The sequence below is a fragment of the Actinia tenebrosa genome, unplaced genomic scaffold, assembly GCF_029948245.1.
Source record: "Actinia tenebrosa isolate PJP-AT-01 unplaced genomic scaffold, QUT_ActTen_1.0 PGA_scaffold9__36_contigs__length_13948895, whole genome shotgun sequence".
Taxonomy (NCBI): Eukaryota; Metazoa; Cnidaria; class Anthozoa; order Actiniaria; family Actiniidae; genus Actinia; species Actinia tenebrosa.
In genome coordinates, this window is record NW_028292586.1 from 4292237 (window position 1) to 4305892 (window position 13656).

General features: G+C 34.1%; 2 protein-coding genes across 12 annotated transcripts; one reads left to right on the plus strand and one right to left on the minus strand.

Annotated features, from left to right (window-relative positions):
- Positions 1-2304: 2304 nt before the first annotated feature.
- Positions 2305-8821, plus strand: LOC148904542 (uncharacterized). Its single transcript, XM_089024652.1, has 3 exons — positions 2305-2518; positions 3890-4550; positions 7680-8821. Exons 2-3 carry the CDS (start codon positions 3905-3907, stop codon positions 7682-7684), a joined length of 651 nt encoding a protein of 216 aa, XP_088880778.1. The 5' UTR covers positions 2305-2518; positions 3890-3904; the 3' UTR covers positions 7685-8821.
- On the minus strand, positions 5931-13641 carry LOC148904543 (uncharacterized). 11 transcript variants are annotated; one of them, XR_016118788.1, is made up of 10 exons: positions 13581-13630; positions 13130-13341; positions 12290-12404; positions 11927-12079; positions 11669-11759; positions 10601-10725; positions 9128-9233; positions 7995-8168; positions 7733-7933; positions 5931-6778 (listed from the first exon to the last, which is right to left on the minus strand). XR_016118788.1 is itself a non-coding variant. In XM_089024654.1 (7 exons), exons 5-7 carry the CDS (start codon positions 9169-9171, stop codon positions 6700-6702), a joined length of 297 nt encoding a protein of 98 aa, XP_088880780.1. In that variant the 5' UTR covers positions 9172-9233; positions 10601-10725; positions 11669-11759; positions 11927-12079; positions 12290-13100; the 3' UTR covers positions 5931-6699. The 11 variants fall into 11 exon arrangements, 1 of the variants encoding a protein (XP_088880780.1); XR_016118790.1 differs by having other exon boundaries at positions 13259-13341; positions 13581-13599; XR_016118793.1 differs by lacking the exons at positions 13130-13341; positions 13581-13630 and adding exons at positions 9765-9869; positions 10944-11058 and having other exon boundaries at positions 12290-13113.
- Between the last annotated feature and the right edge of the window lie 15 nt (positions 13642-13656).

Genomic DNA, 13656 nt, shown 5'->3' on the forward strand with positions numbered 1-13656 from the left:
AGATTTTTGTGGGAAAGCCTTGGTGTGGTATATAGGTTTGGTTGCTAGGGCCCGACAGCCCATCCTCTAGATCTGTTGTCCCTACCAGTAGGCTGTTACCAATGTTATTCAAATCTAATGCAGTACGTAAAACAACTTTCTTTCTCTGCTTGTCTTCATTTCCCATTTCTGTGTTCAGATACCAGCGGCATATATATATGATATCATTGTAATATTGTAATTGCATCATATATATATGATATCATTGTAATTGTAATTGCATCATATATATATGATATCATTGTAATTGTAATTGCATCATATATATATGATATCATTGTAATTGTAATTGCATCATATATACATGATATCATGTAATTGTAATTGCATCATATATATATGATATCATTGTAATTGTAATTGCATCATATATACATGATATCATGTAATTGTAATTGCATCATATATATATGATATCATTGTAATTGTAATTGCATCATATATATATGATATCATTGTAATTGTAATTGCATCATATATATATGATATCATTGTAATATTGTAATTGCATCATATATATATGATATTGTAATATTGTAATTGCATCATATATATATGATATCATTGTAATATTGTAATTGCATCATATATGTATGATATCATTGTAATACTGTAATTGTATCATATATATATGATATCATTGTAATATTGTAATTGCATCATATATATATGATATCATTGTAATTATAATTGCATCATATATACATGATATCATGTAATTGTAATTCCATCATATATATATGATATCATTGTAATTGTAATTCCATCATATATATATGATATCATTGTAATATTGTAATTGCATCATATATATATGATATCATTGTAATATTGTAATTGCATCATATATATATGATATCATTGTAATATTGTAATTGCATCATATATGTATGATATCATTGTAATATTGTAATTGTATCATATATATATGATATCATTGTAATATTGTAATTGCATCATATATATATGATATCATTGTAATTATAATTGCATCATATATACATGATATCATGTAATTGTAATTGCATCATATATATATGATATCATTGTAATTGTAATTGCATCATATATATATGATATCATTGTAATATTGTAATTGCATCATATATATATGATATCATTGTAATATTGTAATTGCATCATATATATATGATATCATTGTAATATTGTAATTGCATCATATATATATGATATCATTGTAATTGTAATTGCATCATGTATATATGATATCATTGTAATTGTAATTGCATCATATATATATGATATCATTGTAATATTGTAATTGCATCATATATATATGATATCATTGTAATTGTAATTCCATCATATATATATGATATCATTGTAATATTGTAATTGCATCATATATATATGATATCATTGTAATATTGTAATTGCATCATATATATATGATATCATGTAATTGTAATTGCATCATATATATATATGATATCATTGTAATATTGTAATTGCATCATATATATATGATATCATTGTAATATTGTAATTGCATCATATATGTATGATATCATTGTAATATTGTAATTGCATCATATATATATGATATCATTGTAATATTGTAATTGCATCATATATATATATGATATCATTGTAATTGTAATTGCATCATATATACATGATATCATGTAATTGTAATTGCATCATATATATATGATATCATTGTAATTGTAATTGCATCATATATATATGATATCATTGTAATATTGTAATTGCATCATATATATATGATATCATTGTAATTGTAATTGCATCATATATATATATGATATCATTGTAATTGTAATTGCATCATATATATATGATATCATTGTAATATTGTAATTGCATCATATATATATGATATCATTGTAATATTGTAATTGCATCATATATATATGATATCATTGTAATATTGTAATTGCATCATATATATATGATATCATTGTAATATTGTAATTGCATCATATATATATGATATCATTGTAATTGTAATTGCATCATATATATATGATATCATTGTAATTGTAATTGCATCATATATACATGATATCATTGTAATTGTAATTGCATCATATATATATGATATCATTGTAATTGTAATTAAGTACGAATAAATTGTTGTTGTTGTTGTTGTTGTTGCTCTTCTTTCGTCAAAGTAAATAATCTATTTGATAATATCTTAGATTATAATAAATGTTTAAAATGAGAAAAAATTATGCTAATCCAGTGCAAAAGTTCTACTTCCGGCCACAATGGACTTAAGGCTCACAATGATTACTATTTCCGGTTCAGAGTGTTTTGTGCCCGGAAATACTTCACAAATTCCAAGCACATAATTTATCATTGGGTTACCTGTGTGTACCGATTCTAGCCCGTTAGATTTCTGGGAAACCAAAACTTTATTAGCCTTCACACATCTTCAAATACAACTATTTGAACACTTTATATTCTGTCTTGCAATTGATAAAGCACAAAGAAGGTAAGCCTTTAAAAATAATATTGATTTCGGGGAAACCGCGCCGATTCGAAGAGAACGAAAAGACAAGCATGTCTCAGACTTGTCAGTGACTTGGTTGTTCAAAACTAAAGATATAAAAGACGTCTCTCTCGTTTGATTTATTCTTTTTGGTTGAAAAAAACTTTGAATTCTTTCTTTCTACTTATCCTGTTAAGACTTACTTGAGGTGGGACGGAAAGAAGTGAGCTTTCGTTGTCGACTTGTCGTTCCAATGACTATAAAAAGTTACAAGGTGGGGAATGATAAATTATGCATTTAATAATATACTAAAAGTTGAGAGTTGACTCTTAGATTTGCGTCATAAATTTTTTAAACATGAGAACAAGTTAGCAATTGTTTTTAAAATGGTGGTACATTTTTTAGGAAAGCTTGTTAGGGAAGAGCACGTTCTTTATATGGTGGGGGTGGTGGGGGGGGGGGGAGGTTGGTTGGGATTCAGATGGGAGGGTCATTAGTAATAGCAAAAGGTGAGGGCTGTCCCTTCCCCTCTACTTTTAGAAAAATATGGAGTCAGGGAAGGGGTTGTCACATTATTGAATGAAGGTCAGCAGTCAAACCATGAAATTTTTGTAACAACACATGCAGACTAAGACATGTTCCATTCATCTCTACTCAGACTCATTAGCATTGAGGTATGGGACCGTGTACAGGGCCGTAGCTTACTGTACATTGGAAAATGTAAAAGGCTCATATTCAAAAGATTAAAATGGGTTGTGAAGGGGGGTGAAGGTAGATTGATTATTTAGTGGATGTTAACAAAAAGTTTGGAGACTAAAACACCCTAGCCTCTTCCCCCTCTGTGGTTCCTAGCTAGTGTGATCTGAACCATTTCTGCATTGAACACAGGAAGACCAATACAATTCAGAACTGAAGAAGCTTCATTTTAAATCGTGGATTGTGGATATGATATAATAGACCTCTCAGTTTACCTTGGGTGAAATGTTTTCCCATTTCACACTGTGTCATTTGCTATATAGAGTATTGTTCATTTGTTTGACGGTTGTGCATGAGAAAACGCATGAATTTATGGATACAACTTAAACAAAGAATTATATTCTCAAGAATATATCTATAAATTATATTCATGTGGCTTCTCATGTGCAACCATTAAACAAAGTAATGATACTCTAGAGAATGTTACCTGGACTGAGATGGGAAATTTATTATAAAACATTACATTCAAGGTAAAGAGGTCTAATGGGGAAGCCTGGCTGGTTGAATTGCATGGCTCAAACCATCCCATAATCTGCCTTTGATCTGTAATAAACTCTGTAGAATGTTATTACCTCAATGTAAAATTATTTGTATTCTTATTTGCATACCCATCTGAAGATTTATTCACTCAATATGCCGAGCTATGCAGAAACTATGGCTGGAAATCTGCAACCAGATGGTACCCAAGGAATAGCCAAAGTTGGACTGATAGATCGAAGTACCCTAATAGCAGAGCTGGTGGGTTGTGTTATACATCTGTCAAAGAAAGATAAAAGCCTCAGAAATATTCTTAAAGTGGAAACAAATTGTAAAATGGAGTATTTCATTTTTGTGCCTTGGTTCCACTCATGTAGAAGAGAAGTGAATGAAAACAGTACGAAAATTGAGGTGAAACTTCACCGTTATCAAAAGGAACAAGGAAAAGAGTTTTTGGTAAATAAGAAGGACAGTAAAACAATTTTAAAAAATTACCACAGTGATAACTATTTTGTCATTCCTTGTCCAGAATTAAAAAATTTCCAAAAGTCTTCTTTTTTTAAAAAATGGAGCTCAGACCTCCTCTTACACAACAATTCAAGGCAAATTTCACTTAGGGAGAATTCCTTTTGTGGATTCAAAAAAGGCGAGACTTCATTCAAGTATTGTTGGTTTGACAAAGAATTTGACAAGCTGGAAAAGCAGGGTGTTCTACTGATTCGTTCATCAAATGAAAGCTATGTGATTGGATGCTACAAGAAGGAGAACGGCAGAATTAATAAGTATTGTTTCCTTTTAAAAGGTAAAGTAAATAAGTAAATCAAATCACATTACTAAGTATTTTTATGAATCATTAGTATATAATAGAGCAGAGAGAAACAGTCATTTTAATATTCCCCTTTCTATTTTTTATGCCACCTCTGATCTTTCCCTTTCCAATTTTTTTGACCATTTCTTCCTCTTCAAACTAATTTGCCGGTAAATTGAATAATAGTGATCTTATCCCTTTTCCCTGATATTTATGCCGACTCTCCCTTCTCCGTAAAATTTTTTGCACTGTTTCTAGATCTCCCACCTCCCTGTCGATTTTTAGCCATTTCTGGAAGTTGGCAACAATACTGCATTTTAAAGTTCTGTTCAATGACCACAAATGATAGTTCCAATTCAAGGTTGGAGTTTCCATGCACAACAAAACTATACTTTATGTCATGCTCTGCAACTCCAGCCTCAGCTTGGAACTATTATTTGTGGTCACTGAACGGTCACGGAACAGTATAATGGAGTATTAGAAACCAGTATTCAAAAAAGACTTACTAAATTTTATTCAATCCCACCATAAATATATTTAGCTTATTTATTTTTTCTTTTGTCATCAGTCATTGAGTCTCAGTTATTTAGTCGGTTGGTTGGGTGGTTAGTCATTCATTCATTCATTCATTCATTCATTCATCCATTCATTCATTCATTCATTCATTTGTTCATTCATTCATTCATTCATTCGGAAGAATGAATGAATGAATGTGTGTGCAAGTGTGTGTGGATGGACCCACATAACAATCTGGGGACCTCAATGTGTATGCACACCAACAATCTGGGGATGGTTCACAAAGTGGGGACTTGAATCAGGTCCCCACTTTGAAAAAGTCAGGAAACGGATTATCTTAGCTAGAAAACACTTTTCCAAAGAAATTTAAGCAAGTCCTCAGATTGCAATTTTTGGTGTGCAAACTAGTAGGTCCCCACTTTTCATGTTAATAAGTGCAAAAACAAAAATCAGTTTTTTAACTTTACAGTACACAATATGACTTTTATCAATGTAAACATCTTCAATCAAGCAATGCAAATTATTGACTCTATTTTTAACTGGAAAAGCACACTTTCTAAAGTTCAGGTCCCCAAATTGTCGAGTGAATAAGTGTGAAAAAATTGTTTTCAAAGAAAATGTCGTTTTGATTCCAAAAAGCTCTTAAAACATCTATTCAAAAGGTGCAGTGACCGGAAAACATTTTTTTGAGCTTTTTTTAAAAATTTGGGTCTCCATTTTGCCCCACACTGCCAATAGTCCCCAGTTTGTAGTGTGCAAACCAGATTTTCTTTTAACTGTTTGATGACTTGCAAATAGAGTCCCAATATTGACAAACGGACGCAGTGTGATATTTTTGGACGATTACAAAGCAGTGAGTTGAGACTGAACTCTAATATTTATTTATTAACAAGAAATAACAGTGTAATACTCAAAAAATGATCATGGAGTACTATTTTTATAAGTTAGTGATCCTGCTCTAATAGAATGAGAGAAACTGCTTAAGGCCCCGTTACACATTGAAACTTTTAGCTGAAACTTGTGAGCAACAGCGTTGCAAGACAAGTTTCAGAAGCAATTGTACCGTGCAACACCCAAGCTGTGTGAAACTTTTGTTGGGAGAAAGTTTTTGCAACCGAAACTTATGTCGCAAACAAGTTTCAGGATGGAATTACCCCTGAGAAACTTGTCTCGCAATTCCGTCGCATACAAGTTGCAGCTCAAAGTTTCAACGTGTAACAGGGCCTTTAAACTCAGAGTCCCAGGTGGTGGCTCTTTCACATACATATATTTCAAAAATCGTGGTCACAGCCGAAGCACAGTCCACACTCCTAAGACTGCAAAATATATTGGGAATTTTTCGCATAGTAAATTTATTCACAGCATATTTTTGTTGCGTATTGTGGACTAGTAGCATGTATACCAGTAATATACCAGTAGGTGTATATAGGATTTGGATACTCATAGCAAATTACCCCTAAAAGGTACCAGAGCCTCATCCAAATGGGCACAACATCTTATAATTTTACCCCCAAAACCAGGTTTTAAACTAGCATAAGGGATGACAATAAGATGATGATATCAATCTTTTGATATATAAAGCGGAATATGTTCAAAGTGGAATGTGTTCAAATTTTAGATTGTGTTGTTAAGTTCTTTCGAATGACACTGTCATTTTGGTCATAGGATAAACTTGGGTTTGGTGCCAAACTTGTGACATCATTTTCCTGAAAAAGATATAAAAATCAGAACAAGGGCACTAGGTCAAACATTGTTTTTTTTTAGCCATTAAACTTCGTCATATAGGTGGTTTTAGCTGTTAGAAACTGTTTAAACTGTTGCTTATCTGTTCTGTTCTGCGTGATTTGCTCAGTTTCCTTGTCTATATACACTAAAAATACTCAAAATACTGCTGTGACCAACGGTTCAATCGTACGTAAGGAACCACTGCATCCTCACACAAGCGTCCGTTAATAAGTTAATCCAAATCCTCTAAATAACCAAGAATGAACCTGTTCACTCTTGGTTATTTAGGGGATTTGGATTAACTTATTAACCGACACTTGTGTAAGCGGTCACGAGGCAGATATAGGATGCGGTAGTGTGTATAGATGAGGAAACTTAGCGAATCAAGCCAGCCGATAACAGAACAGATACGCAACAGTTTAAACAATTTCTAACAGCTAAAAAACACCAATATAACGAAGTTTAATGGCTTAAAGAACACCAATATTTGCCCTAGTGCGCTTGATGAGAAATAATAAAAAGAACAAGTTAGTAAGAACAAGGACCTCTATATCATGGCTAAGTTTCGAGAACCTAGGGATAGAAATGGAAAAGTAACCCAAATGTGTCGATTTCAGGTGTCGTTTTGAGCAGCGTGTTGCCAATCAAAACAGCACATTACTTCATGTCACACAACACTTGCCAAGAGGTCATTTATTTCTATATGTATGTTATTGTATTTTTATATTTTATAACTCCATAGTTGTAGATGTCACTGTCAGAAGTATAAAATTTAAAAATAGTCTAATAATAAATTATGTACTTCTAATGCGCTTTTTAATATGTAATGATTCAAGTCACAGTACAATATAAATAATATCCTATTTACTATTGAATCATTAGAATGAAGGTGGGTATTGAAATGAAGAAATGAAAAATGAAAATGGGATGGAAACCTTTATTTGGTGATCACCAAACGAGAAGACGGTGCAAGCACCCTTGTCACCAGCCTTAATTCCTCAACATTCTCTTGACAACTTCTCTCCAATCCAAGAACGTGTACATGTAGTTCTTAGTGATCTGGATCTGGAAAAGCTACTGGTCCGACACAAAGGCTGTGCCCCTTGTAGCATTGAAACCATGTAATATGGAATCGACTATTCTAGGCAACCTAAAGTTGATACTCATCCCCCACATCTAGGGAGGATTTGATCATACCTTGGATGGTGTTTGTTGGTTCCTGCTGCCAATACTTTAACGAACTCACTGATCCAGATGATCTGGGCTTCTGTTTTTGGCGGCTTCTCGTCTTTAGGTGCATCTGTGTCATCTTCCTCTTCTTCAAATGAATCATCCTTAGATGAACACTTCTTTTTTTCGTCAGGAGATTTCCTGGACAAAGAACAAAAGACACCAATGAAGACACTCAAGGCTCATGAAACAACATAACAGGACCAATCAGCACGAATGGAACTGTTAATTCGGCCACCGAAGGGACATTCAAAAGTGGCAGTATTTAGTGGGCTGTCAAAAACGTGTTTTATTGATTAGTACGAAACTAAACAAATTAAGTGAAATATTGCATATTGAACTTTTAAATAATGTTTCTAAAACTTCTGATGCTATTGGAGCTCAGTTACTGTATAACCCACATTCAACTTCTAAGAAGAACTGAGTCAACAAAACAAGAAAGCTGTAAACCTAAAAAGCCAAGAAAGTCAAAACAAAAAAGCGATGAGCATTTGAACATCTAATCCAGTTTATGTAAAATGACAAAACAAGTTTGCTTGTTATATACAATGGCAATGAGACAATAATATGACAGATGATAATGCATTTGTACTAACAAGCATGAAGACTCTACATGTTCAAAAATGTTTTTTATATTGTAACGCTATAAAACAAATGCGAACATACTTAAATAGCGCATCGCGCTGTACGTGTTTCTCTGTTAGAAGTTGTTGTGTTGATTCTACAAAAAGTATTATTGTACTGTCGGAATGTAAAACGAATGAATAAAAGAATCACATATTTTGCAGTAATAACTTTATAGTATTTACTTAAGATCTAAACTAACCGATTTGTCCTGGCCGTAATACGGGGTTAAAAAGTATGGTAGCCTGCGTGGCGGCTCTGGGGGAGGGGGATTGGGGACAAGGGCGGAGGGGGGAGGGGAAGAAGGAGAGCCTGCCGGCCTGTGGTCTGTTGGATCAAGGGGAACACCTAACAAACTGAGGTCAGGAACAGGAATCCTATTCACATGTGCCGAACCTAAGAATCAAACCTGAGACACCAGTAAAATAAACTGTGGTCAACTCACAGTATCTATACTGTATAATGAGGATACGTACCTGGTTGGATTCTTGAGATGCATCGGACAGATATTGTTTTCCATCCATGAAGAGACTATTGGTTCAAAACCAGGTAAATCATGGTTCCATGTTAATCATGCCTCATCTGAGGAAACAAGGAAAAGTATGTCAATGATGGCAGAATAGTAAAAGTACTGAAGTAGGGTAATCCATGCATAAAATAAGTATAATATAGAACCTGGAAGGGAGTCTGATGTGAATTTTGAAGGAAGATGAAGATCAAAAAAGGAATGAAAAGGAGGACAAAAGAGCTAGGGTAAAGGACCAAGAAGGGACAAGGATGCTGGCGGGGGGGACGGGGGACTCCCTTATAAAAGGGGGTGGGGGGTCCTCGTCCCTTTTAGGGTGATAACGACAGGAATGTGCACCAACTGAAATTTGTGGTCCCTTTTAGGATATGAGATCACTATAAATTACAAAAAGGCAAGCGATTTGTTATGACGACGTCTACATAAACTCGTCAGAGCAAACGGCGTTTAATGCAAATAAAATCGAGAAACCAAACAAAAATGCGTTATGCGTTGACAAAAAAGACAAGGACCTGACAAATTGAAAAGGTTGAGAAGTCGGTAGGAAGAATTGAGGAGGAATAGAGGGAGAATAAAAGGGACAGTACCTTTTTTATGGTCATGGGCAGTAATCACATTTTCTAATAATAAAGCATCGACGGGGACATTGAATGCAATTCATTTACAATCCACTGTCGTAGTAGACGTGCTTTCTGAATGTATTGGCAAGAACATTTTATAATGAATAAAAACCCAAGAATTAATGAATGATTATATTAACCTGTCGCAGAATAAAGTGTAACCTACCATCTGACCATTATTTTGTGAGACACTGGGTCAAATCTTGGTGATAATGCGTTAAACAAACTGGGGACAATGAGTAGAAAGCATGGATTGTAGTGTGCTACAGGCATCCCAGCCACTTTTTAGACAAATGTGATTGGAAATATAGACTGTGCAAGTTTTAAATATAGGAAAATATAGAATATATGCACTTTATAGGAGCTAAAATAGCTTTTCAGTACTATCTACAGTATAAAAGCCATAAAAAAACTGAACCGAAAAAAGGCATACCATTTTATTACCCTTCGCCAAATGTGCTAAACAGAGTAAAATAGAAATGTATCACTCAGCAGTCGTCCTATTTATAGGAAATATAGGAAGTTTTCTTTAAATATAGGCTCTTTATAGGATCCTATACAAATTATAGGAAATATAGGAGGTCTGGGATGCCTGCCTTTAGGGAAAGGAATGGAATGCATTGGACCTGACGACTGAAATTGACTAGATTTGATTTGATGTCACTGAAAATGATTGGATATGTTGGGTGTAGCTGGAAGTGTTTGGATATAATTAAGATGGACTGGATGGCAATGAGATGGATTGGATTGGACTGGAATGGGTGAAATGTGACTGGATTTGAATCAAGGTTCGCTTTACTTACCGGTACTTTGTCTGAGAACTCATTGCTTCCCAATTCTGGTCAAAGGACCTTCCACGCTGAAGTCTTGTCCCCAGGGGATTCCCCATGATCATGAATCCATGTCATTCAAGCATCATCTCGTAGATCTTGTGAAAATGATGGAAGTATTGGTAAGTGTGGAAAGAGAGTAGAGAGTATAAAGAGCTCCTACATTGCTCAAAAAGGATGTGCAAGAAAAATTGGTGTGGATATGTGAGCAACATTTAGTCTGCAACTTGCAACGCAACCATGCACGTTGCACCACAAGTTGCATGATTTGTTGCTGTTACTACCCTGGTTTATATCATAGTCTTGCAATCCTCACCTGGATAACCTTTTCAATAAACCACGGCAAAAATTTAATGATCCAAGGCTACTAACAACAGCTTCTTTCAGTATACCACGCTCTGGTTTTGGCAGCGTGACGCCTGGGGACAGGTCTGATATGATACCATCAAACAGAGTGCTAAATGATGCCAAACATTTTACCAAAAATATTTTAAAAAGTCCCAGATGGTTCCAGAAACATGTTTTCTTAAATGTTTCCAACTGTGGCAAAACTGTCAGGAAACATTGGGGAACTTGTTTACTCAATATCAGTTAGCATATGCGCATTTTCAAGATAGAGCTAGAGTTGCTAAGTAACGAAATTTTAGAATTTTAATTTTCGTGGCTAAACCAGAAAACATTGTCTCCATGTGTCTGCCCCACAGCACAAACATTTTTGCCTCTTGGAAGCAAAACTTGTTGAACACAGCAAGGTTTCGCATGTGGCTAAACTTGAAAACATCAGGGAACATGCACACAGAAACATGTTTCCTCGTTTAGCCAGGGTCCTAATGCTCGATGTCTCACCAATACAACATTGGGTATGATTTCCCACCTCGATGTAATAAGGCAGAAGAATGCTTGTTTGTCGAAGCCTGTGCTTAGAAAGGTTTATTCATTGCTTTTCCTCCCTCTGTAGAACTTAACCTCCAATTTTCAATTTTTATATTCAAATATTGGTTGTTTGTATATAAATTATGTCATTCAAAATTAAGAACAAACCTTGGGTAGGTTGACTTCCATGATAGATAGCAGCATTAGAATTTAGTTTTCATCAGAAACATTTAGCTTAAGGTTGGTGCTGGGAGGAGAGCTGTGGAGTAAAATCATTTCCAAGCATAAGTACTTAAGGTCTTGGATATATGAATTTAAAAGTTTTAATTTTTAAAATCATGCAACATGAATGTCATGTATCATAACCATACATCATCCATACATCAATGATAATGCATTATCATCACATTTCTCCAGCCGTCTTACCAGTGTCTGTTCTTTATCCCTGGTGTACAGAGCATGCTGGTTAAAGTTTTTTAGTCCCACTTTGATGGTAGATGCCATGGGCATAGTGCAACAGAACTCAGGGTAAGTAAGTTCCTTGGTCATTTTGTAACTTGTACGCCATAACTCGGAAACCTAAAATTACAAAAATAAATATTTGTGTTACGACATAATTTTTATAGTAAGCATGACTCAGCTGAATAGTGTGCAGCCATGGCACAGTGAAAAAAAATAGAATAAAGTGCAATTGTCTGAAGAAGCTTCTACTAGGCAAATGGCTAAACAAATTGGGAATAGTTTTATATAGCAATGTAAGCCTCTTCCATCAGCTCTATAATCTTTTACCTTTCTGCACTTGAAATCCATGTGTCATAAAGGAGGGAAGATTGGGATGACTAGCTCACATTAATCTACAGGTACACATCACAGGCAGACCTCCAGAAGCAAACTACAGAGATCCCTGTGGAGTGAGGAAATGTTGGTTTCAATCACTGCTGCTCAATATTAGATTTTTTTCAATTCTCAGATTGACTATTACATTACCTCTTTCTTCAATTTCCTAAAAAAATTGCTCATCCCAATTAAAGCTTGGGAAATCCCAGAAGTTCTAGTATGAGTAACAACAAGGCATTCTATTTCTATACTGGACTTGAGTAAAAATAATATCTTGCATTTTGAACGAGAATCATGTTTTTAAGTAACTTATATTTTATACATATGTATATATACTTATATTCTTGAGTTATATATAATTATTGCTTCTAATATTTTGTACCCCAAAGTGACATGTTTTGCCACAAAGGAAGGCTAGCTGGTTGGTTTATCAGATAAGTTCGCTTGGCAGCAAAAAACGCCAGTCAGTATGCGAGTACATATAAAATAATCACATTTGATAGAGCCTCGTGGCTCACATTTCATCACGTTTGAAGCAAACTTATTCGTTTTCTATCGATATTGTTAAAACAAATGCCTTCTCTATTCCTTCAAGTTAAAGCTATATAGTTTATTCATATATTCATATCAAAAAATTCTTTAACCAAGCATCTGAGGGACAGGATATCATTAAAAACTGACATCCCAGATTGCACTGTGAATACTCTATGATCAATATCCTATCCAAAACAGTGCATTATTCATATATTCTTATCAATTAATCCTTAAATAAGCATCTGAAGGACAAGATACCATTGAAAACATATGTCCCCATTGCACTGTGAATACTTATTGAACTCATTGGCAATGATGAGGTTGGGCTTAGCTGCCCAGATGCCACTACTGACACGCCTGTTGCTATGTAGTAACAAGGTTAGTTACCATTCACGGACAACCACCTGGCACAGTGAATCAGTGGGAAAAGAAGAAACTAACTTTATGCTTGACTGACGGCCGCTGGAATGCTAGTTAGGGAAAAAAATATTTATATACTTTGTTAAAGTGACTTTTTTTTCTTTAGCGTTTAACACTAATTGGGGACACAAAATAAATAAATAGAATTGCAAACTACTGAAAAGAACCAGCCAATCAATCGATAAATTTAAAACAAGACAACAATAAAAAATGATTAATTATAAAATTTAATAAAAAATGAGAAAAGTAAGTAAAAGTAATAATGAAATATTAATGGCAAATACTTAACATTTTAAAAATTCTTCTAAAATGTCACATGTGCAGTCATTTTGGATCAGCTTTTAAGGTTTTCACTGGGACTTTTT

What these genes read in the sequence shown, in the direction of transcription:
- LOC148904543 (XM_089024654.1), bottom strand. Translation starts at nt 9,171, where the DNA reads ATGGAAAACAATATCTGTCCGATGCATCTCAAGAATCCAACCAG. An exon ending in CATCTCAAGAATCCAACCAG is followed by an intron (nt 8,169 to 9,127) that starts GTACGTATCCTC and finishes TTCTTTGTCCAG; the next exon opens with GAAATCTCCTGACGAAAAAA. An exon ending in ACCAACAAACACCATCCAAG is followed by an intron (nt 6,779 to 7,994) that starts GTATGATCAAAT and finishes TATCTTTTTCAG; the next exon opens with GAAAATGATGTCACAAGTTT.
- LOC148904542 (XM_089024652.1), top strand. Translation starts at nt 3,905, where the DNA reads ATGCCGAGCTATGCAGAAACTATGGCTGGAAATCTGCAACCAGATGGT.